This window comes from Lissotriton helveticus, chromosome 2_1, assembly GCF_964261635.1.
Source record: "Lissotriton helveticus chromosome 2_1, aLisHel1.1, whole genome shotgun sequence".
Classification (NCBI taxonomy): domain Eukaryota; kingdom Metazoa; phylum Chordata; class Amphibia; order Caudata; family Salamandridae; genus Lissotriton; species Lissotriton helveticus.
The window spans coordinates 1,059,475,869-1,059,503,181 of record NC_136059.1 but is presented as its reverse complement, the minus strand read 5'-3'; the positions used below and the strand labels follow the sequence as shown (position 1 = coordinate 1,059,503,181).

Genomic DNA, 27,313 nt, shown 5'->3' with positions numbered 1-27,313 from the left:
GACGTGGAGCTCCAAGCTGACCCTATCGAAGTGGACTTCCTTTTTGATACCTTTTCCACAGCAGAAAAGACTGTCAAGACTCTCCCCATGCTAAAAGGGGTTCTCAAACATGCTGCAGACATTTTTAAGGAACCCACACGGGCCAGGGTGGTCAACCCTAGGATTGAGAAAAAATATAGGCCGGCGCCTGGCGACCCAACCTACATCAAAGGCCAGTTGCCATTGGACTCTCTGGTCGTTTCTAATGCCCGGAAGAGGGCGAACTCGCAGACCACTGGTGATGCTCCTCCCCCAGACAAGGAATCTAAAGTGCTGGAGGCATCAGGGAAGAGGGTGGCGGCTCAGGCGGCCAATATCTGGCGTATCTCTAACACTCAGGCACTCCTGGCCAGATATGACAGGGCCCACTATGACACACTAGAGACCCTGTTACAACATCTTCCAGATCAGTATAAAGAGGCAGCTGAGATGCTTATTCAGGAAGGGAAGCTTATCTCCAACGCTTCGATTAAGTGTGCACTGGACGTGGCGGACACCGCGGCCAGAGCCATTAACACCAGTGTCATGTTGAGACGTCAGGCCTGGCTCAGAATCTCCGATTTCAAGCCGGAGATGCAAACTACCATCCTCAATCAGCCAGTAAACCCAGATAGGTATTTGGTCCTGAGGTGGATACAACCTTGGAAAAGATAAAAAAGGATACCGAAACTGCAAAATCCATGGGGGCTCTCCAGTCCCAGCAGTTTCGGGGCAGCACTTTTCGTCGCTCAGGCAATAGAGGTGTTTCCAGAGGCCAGATGTCCCAGCAAACGCAATACAATAAAGGTGGGGCGCAGTCCTCTTACACCAAGCAGAGTAGAGGCGGCTATCGGGGCAACAGCACCAAGGGCAGAGGTCATGGAAACAACAACTCCCGCTCCTCCGCCACCAACAAACAGTGACGCCCTGTCGCTGCCCCCCGACCATACTACACCTGTCGGGGGGAGACTCCAGCAGTTCCTGCCCGTCTGGAAATCCATCACCACAGACAGGTGGGTCAGGAAACTTGTCCAGTTCGGTTATTGTTTGGAGTTAACATCCACTCCACCCAACATGCCACCAAAACACCGTCCTATGTCCACAGAGCATTTGCACTTATTGCAGCAGGAGGTACTCGTCATGCTGCAAAAAGGGGCAATCGAGCTCGTGCCGGTGGAGGAAGAAGGCACGGGAGTGTACTCCCTGTACTTCTTAATCCCAAAAAAGGACGGATCCCTCAGACCCATACTGGACCTCAGACCCCTGAATCAGTACATTCTATCAGAACACTTTCATATGCTCACACTGCAGCAGGTTCTCCCGTTGCTCAATCAGGGAGACTTCCTTGCAACCTTGGATCTCAAGGATGCCTATTTCCACATTCCACTGCATCCATCACACAGAAAATACCTCAGGTTCACTATTCGGGGTCGGCATTATCAGTTCAAGGTCCTGCCTTTCGGGGTGACCACAGCCCCCAGGGTGTTCACAAAATGTCTGGCGACAGTAGCTGCGCACCTCAGGAGGCAGAATGTTCACGTTTACCCTTATCTGGACGACTGGCTTGTCCAAGCAAAGTCGGCCCAGCGGTGCGCCGCTAACATGTCCCACACCATTCACCTTCTTCACGATCTGGGATTCTCACTGAATTATCCCAAGTCGCACCTTCAGCCAGCCCTTGTGCGGCAATATCTGGGTGCGACGATCGATACTCTGGCAGCCACAGCTCAGCCGAATTCTGTGAGGATCGACAGCATTCAGTCACTGATCCAAAAGTTCAGACCGCAACACTCGCTTCCTGCAAGAGTGTTCATGCAGTTGATAGGCATAATGGCCTCCTGCATCTTCATAGTCCCGCACGCGAGGCTACATATGCGTCCGCTCCAAGAATGCTTGGCTCATCAGTGGACTCAGGCTCAAGGACAGTTGAACGACCTAGTGTTGGTGACCGGTCGGGCATACAGCTCTCTGCATTGGTGGAATCCACACAACCTTTGCAAGGGCCGACTGTTCCAGGAGCCTGTGCCACAGATTGTCCTGACGACAGACGCATCTCTCCAGGGATGGGGAACTCATGTACTCCACTACACGGTGCAGGGACTATGGACAACGCAGCAGAAGAAGATGCACATCAACTACCTAGAACTGATGGCAATCTTCATGGCATTGAAGGCATTCAAAGTACATCTGTGCAACAAAGTCGTGTTGATCCGGATGGACAACATGACGGCCATGTACTACATTCAAAAGCAGGGAGGTACACACTCTCCGCAGTTGTCTCATCTGGCTCAGAGCATGTGGAAGTGGGCCATTCAGAGGAACATCTTCCTCATGGCGGAACACCTCCCGGGCAAGGACAATCAGATGGCGGATCTGCTCAGCAAGTACAGCCACCAGATGCACGAGTGGGAGATACATCCATCAGTACTCCGCCCGTACTTCCAGCAGTGGGGTCATCCAGAGATAGACCTGTTTGCCACAAGGGAAAACGCAAAATGCCAAAGCTTTGCCGCCAGGTTCCCTCACCCACAGTCGCAGGGCAATGCGATATGGATGAACTGGTCAGGCAGATTTGCGTACGCTTTTCCCCCAGCACCTCTCATACCGCTGGTGGCACGAAAGCTAAAGCAACACTCGATGACACTCATCCTGGTTGCTCCAACGTGGGCACGCCAACCATGGTACACCACGTTTCTAGAACTCTCCGTGGTACCGCATCAAAGGCTGCACCTCACACCCAGGCTTTTGACGCAGAGCCGTGGCGACATTCAGCATCCAGACCCGCAACAGCTCAACCTGGCGATCTGGCTCCTGAAGTCTTAGAATTTGGCTATCTTGACTTGCCTCCTGAATGCATGGATATCATCCGGGAGGCAAGAAAGCCCACTACCAGAGCTTGCTATGCAGCGAAATGGAAGCGGTTTGTCATCTACTGTACAGAGCACAATATCAACCCGCTAGATGCATCCATTCCCAACATCATCTGTTATTTGTTACATCTTTACAAATGCAATCTAGCATATGCTTCCATTCGGATACACTTATCCGCCATAGCGGCTTATCTCCAAAACAGGCAGCATCTCTCCGTTTTCGGAGTGCCTGCCATTAAAGCCTTCCTAGAAGGACTTAAACGGGTCATCCCTCCCAGGACCCCACCAGCTCCTGTATGGAACCTCAATGTGGTCCTCACCAGGTTGATGGGCCCACCTTTTGAGCCTCTACATTCCTGTGAGATTCAGTTCTTGACATGGAAAGTGGCATTTCTCATTGCCATTACGTCTCTGCGACGTGTTAGTGAGCTACAGGCGCTCACTGTACAAGAGCCATTCATACAAATTCACTCCAACAGGGTGGTGCTGCGCACTAACCCTAAATTTCTTCCTAACGTGGTTTCGCAGTTCCATGTCAATCAGTCCATTGAGCTGCCCGCGTTCTTTCAAAACCCAGAGACAGTAGCAGAAAGAATGCTCCACACTCTTGATGTCAAACGAGCTTTGATGTACTACATCGATAGGACAAAGGGTTTTAGGAAGACACAACAACTCTTTGTTGCCTTTACTGCCCAGCACAAGGGCAACCCCATTTCCAAAGCAGGTATAGCCAGGTGGATCGTTAAGTGTATTCAGATTTGCTATCACAAGGCTAAGCGCACTTTAACGGTCCCCCCCAGAGCCCACTCCACCCGCAAGTTGGGGGCCTCCATGGCTTTCCTTGGTAATATCCCTTTGGAAGACATTTGTAGAGCAGCCACGTGGTCTGCCCCACACACATTTACTAAACACTACTGTGTAGATGTGCACTCCAAGCAGCTGTAGAGCAGGCTGTTCTAAAGACACTTTTTCAGACATCTGCAGCTGGCACAGGCGGCCGCCTATGATGGAGGGACTGCTATGTATTATATGCTATAGATATGAATTCAGCAGCCCACATGCCTCGAACTGAATATGCTACTTACCAGTATGCATCTGTTCTTGGCATGTAGGGCTGCTGACATTCATATCGCCCGCCCTATTCCCCGGCGCCTGTAGCGGCTGCAGAACTTACACTTACTCTTAGCATGGCCATCGCTCACACTGTTACACTCCATCTTCGCCACAATGGCTAAAAACAATCTGGGGATGGAGTCGATGCCCATGCGCACTGTAGTCCAGGGGAGGAGCCACCTATCTCGTGATACTTCGAAGACTCTTCCAGGACAACAATGTGCAATCATCCGGACCCAACACTAGGCGGCGATCTATCCTATAGATATGAATGTCAGCAGCCCTACATGCCAAGAACAGATGCATACTGGTAAGTAGCATATTCATTTAGTTTCAATCAGTAATTTGTCCGCCCCTAACATTGTACTCTAACTAACTCTACACCAAGCCATAGAACCCCAATATAGGCATCATCCAGTCCATTGACCTGGCAGCGAACCAGCAGATATTTAGGGCGGGTAAGGTCACAGAATTTATTAGAAAGGAAATTAATCAAAGGGACTCCTTCGTCCATGGAACTCCATGTCTTGTTTTCAAGTGAATGGGTAATTTTTTCCATTTCTGCAATGTTCCACAGTGTATACAGCCAGTAGCAGGGTCTGGAATGTTGGCTGCACCCCATAAAACACTTGATTGCCTGCCTCGCTTCACATAGTACCAATGCCATTTGCCTTTCCCTCTTTGAATGCAGCTTGAATGTTTGTGTATTAGGAAGGCCCAGTGACATGTATGCCAAGAATCTCGGGATTTGAGGGGCAAGAATGACATCAATGTCATTTAACACCCCCTCCTAGTATTTAGTTAGTTTGGGACAGTTGCAATAAAGGTGGACCAAGGTGACTGGGCTTCTGCAGCCTCTTCAGCAATCCCTCAATTGTGCTGCATTCCAGGTATGCATTTTGGCAGGTGTGTATTATTAGTAGTGAGTGATTTTTACGTCTCGCCTAGGCAGCACTTGCGCGTGTCTCTTTGAGACACGCTGTATTCAGGAAATGGGCATTAAGCAACACCCATCTTTCTAATTGTCTCCTTTTACTGTCCTTTGTAAATGGCTACTTTTCATTGGTTAATATGGTCACTAGTCCCTCTTTTCAGGTCGAACCTAGAGTCAGCTTGCATGTGCTGCTCTGCGAGACTTGTTGTAGTGGAGTATGGAATAGAAGCCCTGCCCTCTCTTCGCCCATACTGGTCATTGGCTTGTGTCATTGCCCTTCGTAAATACTGGCTTCTGATTCGTAAATGGGCTTGTTAGTCTCTCCTTAGTACCGCCTTGTCTTCATTTGTAACCTCCCATGACAACTGGCCCTTTTACTTCAGTTGTTACACAGTATGTGCTCTTAAGTCTGTAAGCACTATCTTCTTTATTGAGTTTCTCTGCACACACCAACACCATTCTTTGTTTAATTACTCCCATGGCACGCACTAACGCCCTTAATTATTGCAACCTGTGCAGTGCCCTTCCCCTGCCACTACCTCCCACGGCAGCACCAGCGCCATTCTTTGTTTAATTGTGGCTGCCCGTGTGGTGCCCTTCCCCCTAAATTAAAGATCACACAGCCCACTTCTGGCCCTGCCGATCCATATACCTGCATCCTGATGTGAATGAGAGACAGCTACCTGACATGTAACACCCCCGCCCCAAACCCCACCCTCTCCTGCAGGGACCTAATGTTTTCATCTTCTCTTGTCCATCACATAAGACATCCTGATGTGGGTCGATGAACGGAGGCCAGCTCTGCCTTTGTAATGGAGAAAGAATACCAAGCAACACGGAACATGACAGTCCAAGATCCCCAATACATGCTGCAGGTGACTACTAGTCTTGGGGTCCTGAGTAGGGTGCTACTGACCAGAAAACCACTTCAAAGCCTGCTATGGGGTTGTAAGTGCTTTATAAATAAATTTACGCAATCAATGTATACTTCCTCAAAGTTTCTATACTATATGGGGGTCACCTGCCTGGTGTGCAGATGCCATCCAGGCTTGCTCTTTGGTGCTTCCCCTGGTCTCAGGAGTTAACACTCCTTGTCCTTGACCACTCAACATCAACCAGAAAGCGGCTGAGAGTGAGACAAGTAGCTAATCCAGTAATGTCATGTGTGGTAAAAGCATCTGTGGTATCACTTTCGGTGCCTCCTTGCATTTCTGTGAATCATCTTTCATTGCTTTAGATATCAGAGTGTATACAACTGCTGAACGCTTCAGTCATAGCGCACAGAGGTAATAGTTCATTTTTGAGCTTTCCCACACTTTTTACCATTCACAGTCTGACACTGAAGGATGACAGGTACGGGTATAGTAGTAATCAGGAAGAAAACTTGTTTGTGTCACAGCGGAATATGAAATGTGTTTCATTAGAGCGATTACGCGGCAAGAGAAATTCCACACAGGCTGTGATGGGTAACAGGACCCTAAATAATTAAAACATACAAAAGAACTGACCATGCTTGGTTGCCTTTAGATGAATTTGTGATGTTCCTTGCACAGTGCTCCGGTTGAACTGTCCAACAGCCCCAAAACTGCACTCTAACAGCCTCGACATATGAGGGAAGCTTAAATTGGCTGGAGTATCAATTTGTGCGGCATCTTTCAAACTTTATTGCTCACTTTTAAGCAAAGCTCCTTTTTTACTGGATGGCTGATCAGGTTTAAAATCCTCATACAAGTAACCCCAGACTTGTTGTTCTTCCACAGTTAGCCAGCAGTTGACCTCTTGCAGCCTTTCATGTTAACCGGCTGGGCAAGAGGGAGTGTTGTAATCTTATCACTACAATTCTGGTATCCACCTCTAACATCAAATGTGCAGCTCATTTCATCATTGCATCGAGAAAAATAGATATACACATTTTGGAAAGGCCAATACTTTATTAGTTATTCAATACAATGCTAAAGTGTAAGCCAAGTACAATGTACAACATTCTGGATTATAGTTGAATGGAGGGTTTGTTAGAGCAAAGTGCTAAACCAAATACACTGTATTTCTACTTTGCAAATATATGCTTTTAATCAGTTCAGGTGTTTACATGAAGCACACTGCGTTCTTAGTTTTGAGGTACTTTGCTGACGTACACGTCGGTATTAAGTATTAGTGGTCTAGTTGTCCATCATCTACACAGCACCCAAACACCCCTCAAGGGAAGGAAATAAAGACTGATCTGAAAGAGACTATTAGTTATATATTCCTTACCTTAGAATTACCGCCAGGCGTAATAATCGTAATCGTAATCATACACTCTTGTATAGCGCCTTATCACCCTAAGGTCTCAAGGCGCTTGCTTTGGGAACCGTCCTGGTCTTTCCCTGCGAGATTACCCCTACTGGGCATCCCCAAGTTGAAGACCAGGCATCCCATCGCGGTGGGGCCATAGTGGAGATTAAGCAAGCTATTGCCCAGAGTTGCAGAGTGTGAACCCACGATTCGAGTAGGCACCGAGGCGAGAATTATCAAGTCCGTGGACATTATGAGCTCAAGACCCTGCCGCGTCGGGTATTGAACCCTGGTCCCAGGTCTGACCTCTGCATCAGAGTCTGCCTCCTCTAACCGGTGAGCCACACTTCTCCACGTCAGACTGTATCCAGAGAATTTTTCTTCAGCAATACCCCTTCGCGTCGGTAGGTGGCGTCGGTCGACTCCGCGTCTGTCGCCTGCGTCGTGGTTGCCGGGATGACGTTGCGGTGCCTACTTAAATGCCGCCCCTGCACGCTGACGTCCGTTTTCTTTTTCCGCGCCAGCCCAGCGCAGATCCAGAGAGAGCTTGCCACTTAGTCATTTTTTGACTTAACCTTTTCGACTTTTGTCGATGTCTTTTTTCGAGTCTTTGACTCCTGGTGTGCAACGGGGTGCACAGACATAATATCGACTCCAAAATATCGTTTGGACAGAATATCGAGTTTTAAATATCGTTTGGACAAAATATCGACAGGACAGGATATCGACAGTCAAAATATCGTTTTTAAGGTAAGTGAAGTAATATCGACTGTAAATAATATAGAAAGTGAAAATATCCAAGTATATAATCTAGATAGTAAAAAATATTGTTTTTTAAATAATATTTAATTATTTATAGTGTTTTTATGTTATATGTGTGAAAAGTGTCATTTTATGTTATAATTATTTTTAATTAATGATTTTTTTGTAATTATTGTGTAATTTTATTCTGTAGCGGGTTGTGGGTTTATAGGGGAATAGGGTGGGAAGTAATTTAATTATAATTAATTAAATATGTAAATTTATTAATTGGTAGTAATAATTAATTAATTGGTAATTAAATAATATTTGTTAATTATTTAAAATTTAATTGGTAATTAATTTAATGTAATTGATTAATTGCTAATTATGTAAATAAAAATAATTTATTTCCTGTAGCGGGTTGTGGGTTTATAGGGGAATAGGGTGGGAAGTAATTTAATTATAATTAATTAAATATGCAAATGTATTAATTGGTAGTAATATTTAATTAATTGGTAATTAAATAATATTTGTTAATTATTTAAAATGTAATTGGTAATTAATTTAATTTAATTGATTAATTGCTAATTATGTTAAATTAAAGGGGTATTTTTAGGGTTCAGGGTCAGTTTTTGGTTTTTGGGTAAAGGGGTATTTTTAGGGTTCATCGTCAGTTTTTAGTTTTTGGGTAAAGGGGTATTTTTTGGGTTCAGGGTCAGTTTTTAGTTTTTGGGTAAAGGGGTATTTTTAGGGTTCAGGGTCAGTTTTTAGTTTTTGGGTAAAGGGGTATTTTTAGGGTTCAGGGTCAGTTTTTAGTTTTTGGGTAAAGGGGTATTTTTAGGGTTCAGGGTCAGTTTTTAGTTTTTGGGTTAAGGGGTATTTTTAGGGTTCAGGGTCAGTTTTGGGTTTTTGGGTAAAGGGGTATTTTTAGGGTTCAGGGTCAGTTTTGGGTTTTTGGGTAAAGGGGTATTTTTAGGGTTCAGGGTCAGTTTGGGGGTTTTGGGTAAAGGTTTTTTTTCAGGGTCAGTTTTGGGTTTTTGGGGTACAGGGGTACAGTGTAAAAAGAAAGTAAAATTAAATTTACATTAATTTAATTTATTGAAATTAAATTAAATTAAATTATATTAAATTAATTTTAAATAATTTAAATTATAAAAATTATTATATACTTACCAATACTTACGTTGTAATGGTAGTGCGTTGTAAAAGTTGCGTTGTAACGTCATATATCCACTGTTGCACTCCTTGGAGTGGGAATAGTAATTTTAACCCCTACGCTATCCAACGCTTTCCCTACTGTTGCACCCACTGGAGTGGGAATAGTAATTTTTACTCTATTGTATTTGTACGTTAATAATATTGGCTATTATTTAATTAAATTTTGTTACTATATATATATATGTTTTAAGAAATATGATTAAAAAAATATTATTTTTTTTACTTTCATTAATTATTTAATTATTAAAAGTTATTTTAAGTATTGTTAAGTATATTTTAGTAATTAATTTTTTATATTAATGTAATTAAATATTGTTTTTATTAAAGTCGATATTTTTTACAACAATATTTTTGTAAACGATATTTTTAACTCGATATTTTTGTACTTACCTGTTTGTAGATAGAAACTCGATATTTTGTCTCTCGATATTTTCTCAACGATATTTTTGTTGGTCGATATTCTGTCCCTCGATATTATTTCAGTGATCCATGCAACGGATGTCCCATTGTCAGACCGAATTCAAGCCTTGTGACTCCTGTCACAAGCTGATGTCCGTGACGGATCCGCATCTCGTGTGCCTCTGGTGCCTGGAGCGCGACAACGACCCTAAGTCTTGCTCTGTCTGTTGGGCCATGAATCCAAAGTCTTTGCGGGAGCTGTCCCAAAAGCTTCTGGAGGCCTGGCAGTCGGCTCCACGCCGCTCCCGGTATCACTTGAGGGGAAGGTCTCGAGACCGGTCGCTGAGCCACCTCACCTTGTCCAAGTCTTTGCACACTCTGGGTAAGTCAAAGCAAAAGAAGGTGAAGAAGCACCATCGCTCTTCGCTTTCCCCCGTCGGTCGGCTGACGCGATGTGGGACCCAGAGCGTCTTCGCTCTAAGGCTCCGTCTCTAGCACTGGACTCAGGGACGACTCCTCGCCTCCCCTGTATCCAGGAGCCAGAGCGTCCCCTGCCCAGCTATGTATGTTATATGAAGCCCTCCACTGTGTATTTGGGCAGCCAGACTCCGCTGGTGCGCCGTCTGGCCCCGTGGAGCCGGTTGTGGGCCCTGGGCCTTTGATGCCGGCGGCTCCGACGGGCCTCCATGGATCCAGGCCTGGATCCGGATCAACGCCGGTCGACCTTACTCTGCCTTCCTCGGCGACAACACCCCGGTGCTGGCTGCGCCCCCGGCCTACGCCATCCCCATCCCGAGATGGACCCAGAGCCGGATCGATGCAAGACACGTCGAATCAGACGCCAGAGGGTACTTTTGTTCCCTCGTTTATCCTAGGTGTTCCCTATCACCCTGAGGGTGGTGATGAGGACTGGGAAGGGTCGCTGGACCCTCTGACAGACCAGCTGGAAGAACAAGACTGTGGAGAGGAATTGGGTGGCGCAAGTGGTCTGAATACCTCCTCAGATCGTGACTACGGAGGAGGGAGCGTACTATACTGTGGTGGTGCGTAAGGCAGCCGAGGCCATGTGCCTGGAGCTCTCTCCAGTGGCAGTCAGGACTAACCTCCTGATGGAGGTGCTTCTGCCAGCTGCAATTTCCTCTGAAACCCTCTTGCCCGTCAGCCCTCAAGGACGTCCTGCTGGGCACTTGGTCCAAGCCCAACGCAGGGGCTCCTGTGGCACGAACGATTGCCCACCGCCCGGCTCCAGGCAATCCCATTTTCCTTACCCAAGACTCTTTGCCCAAGAGCTGGGTGGTCCAATCTCTTCCAAAGGCGCACCCTTAGGGATAGGGAATCCAAGAAGCTGAATCATCTTGGGAAGCACATGTTGTCATCCTCCAGCTTGGCGCTGCAGTATGTGAATACCACATGCCTCTTGGGCCACTGTACTCATTCAATCCGGGATACGGTTGCACAAGTGCTGCCTCAGTGCCCGGAGGAGGCCCGGGCCGTTCTCTTCGAGGCAGTAGCGGATGGGAGCGATGCAGCAAAATTCACATCTGCTGTGGATTGGATACCACCGACCCCATATCGGTAGCCCTTCGGCGCTACGCCCGGTTGAGGATATCTGGTTTTTCGGGGGATGTTCAGTCAACTTTGCTATACATGCTGTGAGAAAGTGTCTCTATATATACTGGACAATAATGAAGTACAGTGTGTATGTAGTCCACAACCCCCAAAGGTATAACAGAGGTTAAAGTCAGGACTGACCTTACTCTCAAAAGTGGTAGCTTGGTCGAGCAGTAAGGCAGTACCAGAGGGCGGTGCAAATATTTGTTGTACACACTCAGTCAGCAAAGGATTTCACACACTCAAAGACTGAACTCCAGGCCAATGGTTTTTATATCCACAGATATAGTTGTTTTATTTTTAGAACCAACAGGCATAAAAATATACTTTGCTTGATATGAGAACTCTCATGTAATTACTTGGCAATTAAGCAATAAGTTGATGAACACAATATGTACAGGAGTTACTGAAGGTAACTCAAGACTCGACACACTTTAGCATTGAGCTCAATGAATTGTTACCCTAAAAGTACAGGTGATTACATTATAGATTACTTTAGTAGTACCAGGACTAGATTTCAGATTCAGTCCTGGGGTCGAAGCTGAAACCAAGTTAGCAAAAACGTTTTAGTTACTGTGGTGAATTTTCATGAATATAAAGCTGTTTTAAAAGTTCACAGAAACTTTTCAATGACAATCTGGCAATGTTATTCAATGGGAGGAAATTCAGGTTGCAGGTAAAGTATGATAGCGTTACTTTGTAATCCAGTACTGGGCTTCTAGGGCCAGCACTGGGGTCTAAACTTAAAACAGGTAGGTAATTGCGTTTCAGTAGTTCGTACGATTTTTAAAGAATATTTCAAGTTTTCAAAAGTGGGCACTTAGAAGAAATTTCATAGAAAAGCAGACAATGGGTTCCTATGGAGAAAATACAGATTACTAGTAAACCCGGTAAGGATTACTTTTGCGGTTCAGTACTGGGCTGCAAGGTACAGTACTTCAAAATTAGGACTGCGGCTGATTTTATATGAATATTTGTAGTTTTCAAAACTTCACACTTCAAAAAACTTCGAGTCAAAATGGGTCAATGTTATCCAATGGCAGGTAAGTGAGTTACCGGTTTCCAGGTGAGTACTTGGCTGGTGAAGTTAAGGTTCTGGGCATAGACTCAGGGGTCCCCCAGGGTCAGGTAAGTACAGTTGGCTCAGCCCCAGCAGCGCAGGGCCCGCCGGGTGCAGAGATAGGTAGGCCCGATGATATCCAATGAGGGAAAGGGGGCCTTCGGTTGGTGGCTGCTGGCTAGCAGGCCATGTGCTGTGGGATCTGGGCTCCTGGTCACGTTTCCCGGGCAAGGGGGGGGGGAAGTAAGATAGGACAAAGGTGACACAGCCAGCGGCACTCGGGCGGCTGGGTGCAGGGTGCTTTTGAGCCGTCGGGCGCTCTATGTTATCCAATGGGAAAGGTCAAAAAGGGACAAAGGATGCAGGCTCGGGGACGGAAACTCTCCAGGGGCGACCAGCACTTCGAAAGATAAGTTGGGATCTTGGAGCACAGGTACGTACCCCGAAGGGAGGCACAGGGGGCTGTAGGGCGCCGGGTGCAGGGGCGTCTTTGTGTGTCGGAAAAGCTTACGCTCGGCTGGTCGCGGTTGGGGTGGCCCCTGGTTCTGAGTCTGCAGGTGCATCATGCCAGATGACATACGCTGGCTCTGCAATGGGACGTGAAGTTCCAGTGGGCACAGCATCAGGGGAATCTCTCCGACTACATCCAGATCCCTCTCCCTTCCCCAACCAGAACTTACGGTGGTGACCAACGCATAACTGGGAGGGGGCGACCACCTGGGAGAGGCGAAGATCAGAGGAGTCTGGTCTCCAGCGGAGTCCGGGCTCCATATCAACCTGTTGGAGCTTCGGGCGATTGGCTTGGCACTGAAGGTATAACTTCCCTCTCTCAAGGGGAAGGCAGTGCAAGTGTTCACGGTCAACACCACCGCCATGTGGTACTGCAACAAACAGGGCGGGGTGAGGTCCTGAGGTCCTGGACTATTTGTCAAGAGGCTATTTGTCTTTGGATATGGCTGGAACATCAGGGGTGACCTGTCAGGTTCAACACCTGACAGGTTCTCTGAACGCCAGGGCGGATAAACTCAGCCGCCGGTGCCTGGTGTATCACGAATGGCCTTTTTACTCGGAGGTGGTGCAGGGTCTCTTTCAGCAGTGGGGAGAGCCTTGGTTAGATCTGTTTGCCACCAAAGTGAACGCGCAGTGCCAGCAGTTCTGCGCATTAGAGTTTCCAAGGTGGCACTCGCTCGGTGATGCTTTTTGTCGCGAGTGGAGCTGTGGGCTCCTGTAAGTCTTTCTACCTGTACCACTTCTGTCCTGAGTGCTGAAGAAGATCAAGCGAGCAACCAGGCTCAAGTCATTCTTGTGGCTCCGGCCTGGACACGAAGAGTTTGGTACCCGAGCTCCTGAGCATGGCCATCGATCCTCCGATCAGACTGCCCCTTCATGAGGATCTTCTGTAGCCGCAGCAGGGGACGATTCTCCACCCAAACCTGTCCAGACTCCACCTCCTTGCGCGGAGTTTGAGTGGTGACAGTTGACAGCTTTTGAGCTTCCTCCCGAAGTCTGTAATGTCATCTTGGCAGCCAGGCGTCCCTCACTAAGACAGTATACGCCTGTCGATGGAACAAGTTTGGGACATGGTGCACATCAAAGGCTGTGGATTCCCTTCCTGCCCTTCTTCCTGAGGTTCTTTTGTTCCTTCTCTCTTTGGCCCAGCAGGGCTCTGCTCTGTGCACTCTTAAAGGCTACCTGGCAGCCATTTCTGCTTTTCTTCGGCTACCAGATCAGCCTTTTTTGTTCAAGTCCCCTATTGTAAGTAGGTTCTTTAAAGGCATCATTCATCTCTTTCCTCCATCTCCTTTCATAATGCCTCAGTGGGACTTGAACTTTGTTTTGACGTACCTTATGTGCGCTCCCTTCGAGCCTCTTTACAACTGTCCTCTTAGGCTACTCACTCTTAAGACTGCCTTTCTTGTTGCCATTACCTCTGCTTGCAGTGTGAGTGAGCTTCAGGCTCTTACTTCAAAGCCTCCTTCTCGGTCCATCCGGACAAAGTGGTGCTTCTAACGAGGCCCTTGTTCCTGCCTAAAGTTGTCACTCCTTTTCACATCAGACAGACTATTACTCTGCCCACCTTTTTCCCGACTCGGTACCCTTCCAAGGAGGAGGAGAGACTTCGCCGTGTGGACCCGAAACATGTGCGGTCTTTCTAGTTTGACCGCACAAAGGATTTCCGGGTGGACGATCAATTCTTCGTTGGCCATGTGGGGACAAAGAAAGGTCGCTCTGTGCAAAAGCGTACCATCTCTCGATGGGTAGCCCTTTGTATCAAGATTTGTTACGCTTTAGCTACAAAGGAACCTTCAGTGGGTCTGCAGGCTCATTTCACTAGAGCTATGGCAGCAACTACTGCTTTGTCGCGTGGAGTCCCACTCATCGACATTTACCAGGCGGCCACGTGGGCTTCTATGCACATGTGTACCAGACATTATTGCCTGGATACTCAAGTCTGGAGGGACAGCTACTTTGCCCGTTCTGTCCTCCGGGACTTTCTGGTGTGAACTTGGTTCACAGTCCCTTCTCTGTGGTTGGTATTGCTGGAGTATCTAATCTAAGGTATGTCATCTATAACTAATAGTCTCTTTCAGATGAACAAGTTACTTACCTTCGGTAACGATGTATCTGTAAGAAACATATATCAGTTATAGATTCCTTACCGCTCAACCCATCCTCCGCGCTCTGCAAACATACTTCTAGGGATAGGGACTCCCTTGTAGGGCCCTAGTGTGGCGCACCAGTGTTCAGTGTCTTTCATGGCTCTGCGCTTCTCGCGTAGAAAGTGGTGTCAGAACTGACATCAGCGCGCAGGGGCAGCCTAAATAGGCGCCTCAATGTCATCCTGGCGACCACAATGCCTACTACGGACGCGGAGTCGACTGACGCCACCTACCGACGCACAGGGGTATTGCTGAAGAAAAATTATTAGGATCAAGTCGGATACGTAGGGAAAATTCTAAGGTAAGGAATCTATAACTAATATATGCCTGTTACAGATACATTGTTACCGGAGGTAAGAAACTTATTCTTTATGCCTAGAACCCAGCACCTTTTTTTATAGTTGTCATCTTTGAAAACACAATCCTCTCCAGCTAAGCGTCCAGTCAGAGTGCTACTGAGGGCATCTGCAAATAACCCCCTTTCCAACTTTTTGATAGGGGAAGTAAATCTGCCCTTATGCCACAATACACCTTGTAGCGACACCTCTCTGGCAGTCAGAAAAAAACTTCACCTGATGTGACCACAACTGTTTTAGGGTTAATTTCTACTACCTCATCTGCACCATTCACAATTGCATCTAAAATGTAGCACCACAACGGAACCCTTTTGCTAATGGTCATCTATAAACTGAGGATCTCTTTAAAAAAAAAAAGCATTTGCAATGCAATAGGTCTCGCATTCCTGAAGGTTTGAGCTATTGGTGTTGCAAATAGTAATGCAACGCCAATAGCTCAAACTTTCAGTGATGTGAGACCTATTGCATTGTAAAAGCTTGTTTTACTTTTGTAACCTCCCACGAGGACTGCCCCGCTTACATGTGATGTTACTTGTCATGTAATTGGTTAGTGTCTGAGCACTCTTTTTTAGTTTAACGCTCGCTCCCACTCCTTGGCTACAACAAAAAGTGCTTGCCGATTTAAATATTCTATATTTTTTTACAGTGTGCTTCAGGTCTAACTGGCCGGCCGCAGGCCTTTCTTTTGTGCTGCGTGGCTCGCCTACGTCAACTTATACAAAAAATGTTTTTCAACGTCTGTTTTTGATTACCCCTCGCTCCCCCTACTTGGCTACAACAAAAAGTGCACACTGCTGTTTTGTGTTTTAAATATTATAGTCCGGCCTCCAAAATTCATCTTGCTCGCTCTGGCAAGACAATTTTTATACGGGAGAACACTTTATAGGGCTTTAATAGTCCTCTGGGTTGAGAGGAGCGAGAGAATAATTACATAAATGGATGGGAGGAGTAAAGCTGCTCTGAGTTCTTTCTAATTAAAGCAGGAGGCTTTAACTCCGCTATACAGGCAGCGCAGTCTGCCCTAGTTGGAACAAAGGTGGGCTTGCCTTTTACTACTTGATTCAGAACAGCTGTCGCTCAAAGCTGATCTCTAAATAAAGTTGGTGTTAATGGGCAGTGTCAGACAGTGTTGTTCTTTCACGTGAACATCTGTGGCCCGCCTCTCTGCATGGAGTGTCTCAAAGCAGCATGTCACATTCGCTCCACAAAAATGTTTCTCTCTTTTTTTCTTTCCTGTCTTGGTTTTCCCTGGCTGAAAGATGTTGTAATCCTTATTGTGACTGCTTTCAGGGTGTCCCATACCAGGTCAGTCTCTGACTCCCCGGTATTGTTGTTCTCAATGTATTGGGCTATTGCTCCTCTGACTTTGTTTACGTTAGTGTCCTTGTACAGAATGTGATCTCTGAATCTCCATTCGCCTGTCTCAGCTTGGCTAATCCAAAGCTGCAGTGAGATGGGCATTGGGGGTATGATCTGGTAGAGACATTGCACCTACATCGACCTCCAACACCCGGCCCTCTAATCCAACTGGCGTAGTTTTGCTGGAAAGATAAGTAGTAAGTATAGTCCATGATATCAGGACGTTTCGCCCTCCAAATTTCCACCAGCCATACTTCCATGAGCCAATGCATTCTCTTATATTTCTCTTACCGTATGAGCTGATCTGTGCTTGGGTGACTAGGGACTAATGCATAACAAGTATGACGTTGAGGTAAACAATCAGACGTGTCCCCCTTGCTCTGAGCAACCTCACTACCAGCTGAAGCACCTTTGTGAAGCACCATGTTGCGGAAGAGACACCAAAGGGCAATGTGGCAAATTTATGTGCCTGTCCTTGTCATACAAACTGTAGAAATCTTCAATGAGGCCAAAAAATTGGAATCCTTAAGTATGCGTATGATATCCTTCAGGTTTTGGGCGCCCACCATTTTAAAGTGACTGAAACCACCTGCTCTGTGAATTCTGGTTCATCACAGGTTCTTGATCTTTTTCTCCAGAAGGAACAAGTTGCTCATGAACCTGTTGAGGTGGATCTTGCAACACAAAATATCTTTCTTAAATTATAAGGCCTCTATCTCCTGGTCTATCAACATTTTGTCTCAGTCACTACCATTGCCTAGGAGAAGCCCCTGATTGTCTGGGGGACCCATGCACCTGATGTGATCTTGTTCCACTTGTGAGCCAACTGTGTTAACTTTCCTCCTACCTTTACTTGGGAAAAAGAGAGAAGACTTGCCGGTGAATCTATGGGAAAGAAGCCTCTTAAGCTGGATTGATCTTGCCACTGGCCTCTTTTAGATGCTTTACATCTAAGAGCCTTGCTATTGTGCATGGCCAGATGAGCAGCCTGTGCCTCTTCTGGCCCTTCCAAAAAACAGGTGCACTTCACCTTGCCCAGGACTAGCAGATTGTCAACACATAAAAAGATATCTGGCTGCAATACAAACTTTCTGTCATTTTTTTTGACACACAAATAGTTTAATGATTTTTGAAAGGGCAATCTAAATTGTTTCCACTGAAATTGTAGTGTCCATGCAAGTTCACAACTTGGTGCGAACATTGTTTATGTTTTCCTTTAAAAATACTGTTTACTCCTATCCACTGTGCCTTTTAGCTGTGAAACCAGCTTTCCTCATTGCATTAACATCAGCCAGAATACTAGGTGAGCGATTGTGTTTTGGCCACATCTTTATAAATATTACTGCCTAGGTTCTTATGCAAAATAGGAAGCCCCCATTTTGCAAATCTTGCAAGTGTTTTCGCTTGAAAGCCAGGGTACATCCCGCACACCTTCTTACTGATTATGAACACTTTTTGGGAAATCCTTCAGAGAAAAGGAATCTACAGAAAATATAGCATCAAAACAGTGTTTCTGATGCATAATTAAACTTTTGTAAACAAATCTGTGACAAATCCCAGTGAAGTGTGTCTCTGATGTTTTGTGTTGAGCAATGACTCCAAGTCAAGCGAGGAGTGTGCCCTGATGCACTCGATCTGAGACCGCAAAGCTAAGGCATATGGCACCGAGCAACGGAGGAAGTTGCCTAAGGGATGCTCCCACTCAAGGTCAATGATATGGGTTAGTAACTGATCTCTGACTGGTTCTGCGACCAGTCATCATCACGATCTAAGTCTTTGGGTGAGTCTAAATCCAGGAAAAAACACAATTCCAAGGGGTCCTCATCCCAGCTTCGCCACTCTCCATCTGAGACGTTGCAAGGACATCAAGGGGTCCCATGGTATCACTCCCAATTCCCTACGGAGGAGCTAATTCCACAGCTGATTCCGATGCACCCTGCATAGCCGTCTCCATCAGAGATGCCATAACATATTTTACGAGGCCATGGTCTGCATCTTCTGCATCCTATTATTTCCCTCTTGCCCCCCCCCCCCCCCCTTGAAGCCCATAGACAGTCCTGGGTTCTGAGGGAGGGGGAGGACTGCGGGGGGAGGGCAGCCTTGGCACCATCAGTGCCTGCTTCCCCCCCCCTTGAAGCCCATAGACAGTCCTGGGTTCTGAGGGAGGGGGAGGACTGCGGGGGGGGGGGGGGCAACCTTGGCGCCATCAGTGCCTGCTTAGCCCACTTTGGGTTTTAGCTCTGACGTTGGAGCCAACTCCAGGCCATCACAACCATCCATGCTGCTGGTTCCTGTCACATTGACACCAGCATTCACACCTTTGATCCCATAGTTGTATTTGACTCAGTGCCAAAGCGGTCTTGACCACAGCCGAAGCCATACTTGAACTCAGTTTATATGTGCCTTACCCCCCACATTCTGGCTCTAAGACTGCACCCTTGCCTAGAAGCTCCCCTCCAGTGCTCCAACAGCTGTTCGGATCCGACTCTGACCAGAACCAACTAGCTTTTGTTGATGACAGTGATGGTAAGGACAAATTCTCCCCACAGTATGAGGAGGACAATTTTTATATGGACCTACAAGAAGTCAGTGGGCTGATCACTTCCCCCTGATACGCGGCTCATTGCCCCACCTGACCCTTCCACGATTTCCCTCTATTGGAAAAATATCAAGTACTACATTATCCTAAAACATGCATAATATAGTTTGTAAACAGAAATCTAACTTGTGTTCCTAGACATCCAAAAACGTTTTAGCTGAATGCTGCTGTATAAGTTCATGGCATCCTGTTGTCTTTTAACAATATTCCTTTGTCTGGTTGGAGGTACCTTATGCTTGATATTATTGAGAGATGTGCTTATAATGGATACCTTTCACCTTGGCCTGGTTTTATATTGGTTCTACAAAGTGGAATACAGTGTGCTGATACTACTCTGTCTGTGCAGTAGTTTTGCACTCTGATAAGCAGAGCTCCTCTCTTTAGAAATTTCCACCAGAAGCTAGCAGGCGAAGTCCAGGCATTTACAGCAACCAGGGTTTAGTGAAATTAGTTTAAAGTGAAATTTCAGGCCGTTTTGTAAAATTCTGTCTGTAGTGGCAGAACACTGTTGTTTTTGGTAAATGTGCAAGTGGATTTCGTTTACAAACTCGATGCCATTCAGTGGCGTATCCCACATTGTGAAAATGATCTAATTAATAGAAGTGTGTAATGGAATAGCGCAGTAACTTTCTAAACTATTTTTTCTAGGTGTTGCTACAGTTATGCCGTCTGTCTGAAGATACTGAAAAGCCTGTGCTTCAGCTGGAAATTTTGGGACTGGGGACGGAACTGAACATTAGAACTTTTGATATGGCAGCAAGTTCTTTCTTAAGGGAAATCTGCTTAAAATGCCCAGAGTTCATGGGTAAGAATGAATGAATGATGGGCCATTTCTACATCACACACACATGCAGTGTTGCATTTAGCTACATCACGGGTCGCACAATTTTAAATAGCAGGTCTTCCATATTTTTGGGATGGTTAGGCTAACGTTGTTGTAGAAGTAGAACTCCAAATGAGTCCTGTGGCCCTGAGCAGCAAATGTCTTTTATCTAAGAGAGATGTGACAGGAATCATTCTAGAATCTCGCATTCTTCACAGGCCATTAGTGTTGGATATATAGTGATATGTATTGATAAGGGAATAAAAATAAATTCCCAAACTCTCTTACCGACAGTGATGAACAGCACAGAATCTTAAGTCACCGAATGTTTAAAGAGCAGCCTTGAATTCTTAGCTTCATGGAGAGGGTTGCTTTAGTTCAACATTGAATTTAGTACTGCAGCAGCTGCTTGTTTTGAGATTTCACTACTAACAGATCAGATTTGAATCCAGCATTTTTACTTGTACATTTTTGCAGTTCATGATGTGGCATTTCATGTAAGTGTAATGCACACAAAGCAGAATCCTCTGAGATGCATATCTGAAGTTCCCTGAAAAGAAGTGCTTATCAAGGACACAGCCTGCTTACGGAACCTTTTGTTTTCACAGTATATACACACCTGTTTGCCTTAACTGATCAAAAGTAATGTTGACTCGGTTACTCATATTATATATTATCGCAACAGGTCCATAAATTCCTAGTTATACATTGTACCAGGTGCTTTCCAGGAGAACGAATGATTGGAGCAAGAGGCGAATATGAAAATCTGTGAAGCAACAAAATAAAAACATTTGCCATCAGTTGCTATACTCATGGATTGTATCTCCTAACAGCACAACAAGAATATTGTATTAGATTAGAGAATGGATCAGTGGCACTAAATCATGCCTTCATCAATAATTATATTGGGTCAGTGACCTGACAATGCTGGCCTAATATTCAACATCCAAATCCTGACTAAAGTGTTTGTGAAAAGTGGGTGCAGTTGGCCTAAGTCTTTTTCAGCTGGTGTTCCTAAAAGGACTCATCACTGTTTTATTTGTCCAGGAAAGCCAGCATATTTTTTGTTACAGTTTTTTTAAGGATCTGATATTCAAAAGCACATTGTCAGTAGTTGTTTGCTTCTGTGACCGCTCCTCCTTTGAAGTTTCCAAAACATTCTAATTTCCCTACTGGAGACCATATAAGGTGAGTATTTTATTGCTTTTAGTATGAAAATTCAGGTTTTTCAATAACATTGACAATTTAGCATGTAGCAAATCTGATGACACTAAACTGGCAACACAACATATGAAAAATAGTCAAAGGTGAAGGTTTCTTCAGAGATTTTAAGTTTCTTGAACAAACATTAGCCTTGGAGGTTAAGAACGATCTGGGCGGAGACTTTATGCAGCTTGCTCTGCGTTGCAGCTTACAAGTGATAGTAATTGAGAAACGATTTAAATTGTTTTTCACGTATTCAGTATTTTCTGTGCAGACAAAGATGTATTGCCACAATGGCGATACCATTAATGACTGTGAAGAGATTTGAAGGGCAGCAATATGATCTCTTAACATACTTTTTCCAAATAGTTTAATTGGGACTCTGATGCCTGTACTGAGGTCAGATGACAGTGTTAAGTATTGCAAATTTGTTAGTGCGGACTGGAATTTTACCAGAATTGCTTAGGCTCTTTCTTTTAAATTGGTAGGCTATTGGTAAGGGAGTCATTCAAGAATGTAAGTGTCTACAATGGAAAAGTCTCCATGAAAAGATGATATCCTTTCATAGTTGGTGAATAATGTGTTGCTTCGGTTTAGAAACCTTGTCAGACAGTTAATTTGTTTTGTACACCCTACAAGAAAGCTGGTGAAACATGAGCAGGAATGTCCTGTCAGCTGGAATGCCATAAAGTGAGAGTGTCTCAAAGAGACAGATCAGATACTGAAACACATGGGATGCATTCTAATGATCATGCCAAAGTTAAGTCCAATGAGAAGTGGAGATTCATGAATACTTTTTTTTAGAACCTAGCGGACATATCCCAAATATGCTTCAACCTTCCATTGGCATTGACAAGGTTATATTGTAAGTTCAATTCAATTCAAGAATTCTTTATTTCGACCAATATGACCATAAAAGCACAAGTAAAAAGTACGTCACAATTCATACATATAAGTTCCAAAGGTAAAGTGCATCTGCAATATAATATCAAAGAATTCTGATTAAAAGTTATAAAATGTAATAAATACATTAAAATAGATAGTAGTGGCATTTAAGGTTTAAAAAAGGGTGAGGTTGGTACCACTATGAAATCACAGAAAGGTAATGGGGTGATCAAATTAACCAGAGACATATATTGTAAGTAGTACAAATAGAGCCTCACCCTGTGTTATTTAAACAATATATATTTTCTTTTTTAAGATGATGAGAAGAAACCAGTTTATATCATTACAACACTGGATAACAGCACGGATGATCTTCTGACATTGGACTATGTAAAGGTTAGAAACAAAATAATTTTCCTCTGTTATTATTCAATTTTAGCATGGTGTCTTTTATTTGAAAGCGGACAAATTACATCATTTTATATGCATTGTGGTAATGGGCATGATTCAAACTGATATATGTGCAGCTTAGCTAAAACATTTGCAAAAACAGAATCCTGCAGTTCTTGATTCATGGGACCAGGAGTGGCATTTGCAGTGCATAATAAAGTTTGCTCTGATGGAAATTCCATCTACACGGTGGAATTTCACTGTGTGAAAATCAGCAATAGTGGCACAATTTGTAGTTTCTAAATCCAACTACAGAAATTGGCGAACACCCACAGTTTTGCATGCATCTGGGTATTCACTAACCATTCACAATTAGTGTCCCAACCTTAAATATGCTCATAGATTTACTGCTCCTAAGGGCAGGAGCAAAATGTTTTGTGTGAGGAATGTGTGGCTGTAGATATACATGCTGTGCATACTCCTGGCTTTTAGGGTGAAGTTGCTTTTCTTAGAAAAAGTATTTTTGAGTCATGAGGTACAGTCACCGCACTTGCTGCTGGTAATGCCTATGGGCATCGGCTTCATGCTAGATTGTTTTCTTTCCACCGTCTGGCTCAGACATGTATTATCAAGCTCCAGATCAATGCCGTTGCAGTGATTTCTTCTGGCCTTCTTGGTTCCTCTCCATTCCGTCGGTAATGTTGTTTTGGCGCACTACCTTTTCCCTGCATCGATTCAACTTACATCTACCCATCCGGGTTGGGACGACTTCAATGCCCCGGCATGGGCCTTGCCTATCTGAAAGAAACATGTTAGCTGTAGATTCCGTACCTTAGAATTACCCCCAGACGTCGGACTGGATCCGGAAAGTTTTTTCGTCAGTAGTATTTCTGCGCGTAGCAGGGTGGCGTCGGTCGGCTCCCAGTCCGTCGTTGGCGTTGTGGTCGCCAAAATGATGTTGCGGTAGTTACTTAGATGCTGCCCTCGCGCGCTGACGTCAGTTCTTTATTTTTCCGCACCAGCCAGCGCAGCCCCAGAGAGAGCGGTACCTCCAGTCATTTTTTGACTGAACTTTTTTTTTTTTAAAACAATTTTTATTGTTGAGAAAAGTAAACAATGGGCATTTTCAAGGTTTACATTGTGCTTATCAATTGAGCATAGTTAGTAAGGCGATACATAGTGGACACAGCATAATATCTCAAGGAAACAGCAGTAATGCAATCATGACATCTATACAACACAATACCCCCACTCCAGGATTATCTCATCCCCCCTCCTTGTCATTCCGAATCAGTATCACTTTCCATCTGAGGCGGTTCACAAATATATCTTCTATATTCATTCCAGGCTCCCCAAATTTTTGCCCACTTTCTCGGACATTTCCGATTTAAATATACCGCCTTTTCGGCAACCATCGCTGAGTCCATATCCGTACTCCAGGCCCTAAGCGCCGGTAACACGGGAGACCCCCAGGCCTTAGCCACATTTCGTTTAGCATACATAATACCAAGCGTTGCCCAATCTTGCAGGGGGTTGCTCCGATCATTAGACTCCCAAATGTTCAACAAACAACGGCGTGGCTCAGGGAGCAGCAAAACAAGAACCACTTGAGATATAGTTTGCATAACCTTCGACCAAAATCCAGCAATCAATGGGCAATCCTAGCTAGTATGGTAAAATGTCCCCGCCTCCCCGCAGCCTCTCAAGCAGTACTGGTGTGTGATTCTTCCTATCCTATGTAGTGTGACCCTAGTGTAATATACTCGGTGTAAGACTTTCAATTGTATCAGTCTGAGCCTCGACGGCACAGCGACCTCCTGAGGAGAGGAGAGCGCGGCCTGCCAGTCCGTCTCATCAAATTCACCTATTTCCACAGTCCAGGCCATTCTAAGTCTTTCCATAGGGTCAGGCATATTATTGACCAACTTATGGTAGACCAACGAGGTCGCCTTTTTCAGCATGTGCTCCGTAAGCAGTTTATCTTCTAGAGGAGTGGATTCTAATAACTTTCCTTCAGTTGGGGACACAGACTTGAGGGCATGAGTGATTTGCAGGTAGCGGAAACATTCCGCCTCCACCAAGTTAAATTGGGCCGCTAGATGGTCAAAGGTGAGAATTGCACACCGCCTATAGAGGTCTCCAACCGTCGATATACCTATGCGGTCCCAGGCCTCAAATCCTTTACTATTACAGAGACGGCCGAGGCGTCGCGATGCCCAGAGTGGCGTCATCTGCGTGATCGTGTTCTTACATTTGAGGCGAGCAGAAGCCAGGTACCATAGCTTTACTGTGTGAGCCGTAGGGCCCAACAGAGCCGCCACACCTCTAGGGTCATAGAGCGCAGCCATCACTCCTCTGCCCCCTAGGTCGTATCTATCCGCTTTGAACGCAGGCTCAGTCTGCGGAGCATGGAGCCAGTGATTTATAGTCTTTAATTGGGCTGCCCAGTAGTACAATTGGATATCTGGGAGCGCTATGCCACCATCAAACCACCCTCGTACCAACTTTTGCCTGGAAATGCGCGCCGGTTTGTCCCCCCCAAAGGAGACCAATGTGTTTATGGACGTAAAATATTTTGGAGGCACAAGAAACTGAGTATTTTCCAGGATGTACAGCAGCCGCGGTAATATCATCATTTTAAATAACGCCGCTTTGCCTAGAAGGGTCAGTGGTAGGGTGTGCCAATGCCTCACATCCGTGCGGAATCGTTCAAGTGGGGGTAATAAATTGCGGTGGTAAAAGATCTCCTGACTAGGTGTCACCCACACCCCTAAATATTTAAAGGGCCCATCAGTGATCACCAGGGGGCAGCCGTCCGGAAGACGCGGTGGAGGCCCCTTAAGGACAAACAGCACCGACTTGGACCAGTTGATTGTGTATCCTGAGGCTCGCCCAAAAATCTCACAGATGTTAAGAAGAACTATGAGTGCACGCCTAGGAAGAGTTAAATAAAGAAGAATATCATCGGCATATAGCGATATGCGGTCCTCCCAGAACTCAGTCCAGTTGAGACCCCTGATCATGGGGTCCCACCGTATCCATGCTGCCAATGGCTCCAAGATCAATGCGAAAAGCAGTGGCGATAGGGGGCACCCCTGATGCGTACCACGGCCCAGCCTGAAGTCCCTGGAAATATGGCCGTTGGCTACAACATGTGCAAGTGGATTTGTATACAGGAGTTTCACCCAAGCACAAAACTTTGGTCCGAAGCCTAAATGGCGCAATACCGCAAATAGATACGGCCACTCGACCAAGTCGAAGGCCATTCATGCATCTAACGAAAGGATCACAGCCGGTTCTGACAGAGCTGGGATCTGCGCCATCATCGCATGGACTCACCTTAAATTGAGAGCAGTGCTCCTGTTCGGCATGAATCCGGATTGGTCCGGGTGAATAAGTGTTTTTAAGTGTGGGGTTAGTCGTACAGCTATCCTTTTGGCCAGTATTTTGCCTCCGCATTTAATAATGAAAAAGGACGATATGATGTACAGTCGTCCGGAGGTTTGCCAGGTTTTGGTATGGCTATAATCGTAGCCGTCCGTTGATCATGGGGCAATTCCCCTTCACCCCCCACCCTGCTCCCCTGCCCGTGGACCTCGAACTGCCCACCCCCCAACATGGCAGAGTGCCTATATACTCCCTACTCGTGCTAAACTTGCAGAGGTGGTGCGCTCTCACCCGACCCGTGGCACCTACAGTAGCGTCAATGGAACAGTATTTGATGTTATATAAGACACAACCTTTAGAACAATATCATAACATGTCTGTGTTAAACCATAAATCTGACCTGTTACATATCTGGAACTTTAGGTTCCTGCACCCATGAAACTTATATGCCCCTACATCTAAACCCCCGACCCATCAGCTTCATCCCCCGCCCAGTACTTGCGAGTGTCTTCAAGAGTGGGCCCTTCTGTAGATGATTAACGTCACTCATCGCTGTTCGTCCAGTTCACTGGTCTCCAACACATTCTCAGTCGCTGAGGCACCAGGTTCTCCACTTCCCTTCCGGTCCGTCCCATCGCGGCAAGTGCCCCTCATGTCGCCGACCCTTGTCCACCCCTCCAGCCATTCCCAGGTTGCTTCTGGAGAGTCGAAAAACCAGGGTTTGCCGTTCCTCTCTACTCTCAATTTGGCCGGGAAGAGCATAGCGTATCTGATTTCTCTGCTACGCAGCTCCCGTTTCACTGCCTGAAAGCTGCGCCGTTGTGCCTGAACCCGGGCTGTGAAATCAGAGAAGAAAGTGACCTCATAGTTGTCTATCTTCAGCAGGGGACCCGCTCTGGACACCTGTAAGATGTTATCCCTGTCTCTGAAATTAAACACTCTTGCAATTATGGGTCTAGGTGGAGCCCCTACCTTGGGGCGACCGCCTGGCACCCTATGGGCTCGCTCAATGGAGAAATAAGTGGAGTGAGCCTTCGGTTTGAAGTGTTTTGTGATTAGCTCTTCCACGAAGAGGTCCGCCGCGGGCCCTTCTGTTTTTTACGGAATTCCGGATGTTGTTCCGATGAGCTCTCCCTTCATAATCGTCCAACTGCCATTTGAGTCTGTTTCTTTTCCAAGTTCGACACCTGTTGCTGCAGTTCAGAAGTATCCTCCTGTAACGCCGTTGTTACCACCTTAAGTTCCTTCACTTTTTCGTTCATTCGTTTGAAGTCTGCACGGAGCAGGGAAACCTCCATTGTGACCTCCTATGGCCGCCATGACGTCATGAAGCGTAGGCTCCTTGTTCGGGGATGGCGACAACGCAGCGTTATCTTTATTCAGTCTAGGGGAGTCTCCTTTGTCACCACCCTT

The 27,313-nt window shown here is 45.8% G+C and overlaps 1 protein-coding gene across 2 annotated transcripts in view; it reads left to right on the top strand.

Moving 5' to 3' along the window:
- Positions 1-27,313, top strand: part of VPS13A (vacuolar protein sorting 13 homolog A) — a 2,196,319-nt gene that overhangs the window by 601,560 nt on the left and 1,567,446 nt on the right. For both annotated transcript variants that reach the window (XM_078675860.1, XM_078675861.1), the window contains exons 26-27: positions 19,861-20,017; positions 22,440-22,519. In XM_078675860.1, the coding sequence (XP_078531986.1) occupies positions 19,861-20,017; positions 22,440-22,519 (237 nt within the window). The remainder of the gene's footprint in view (positions 1-19,860; positions 20,018-22,439; positions 22,520-27,313) is intronic.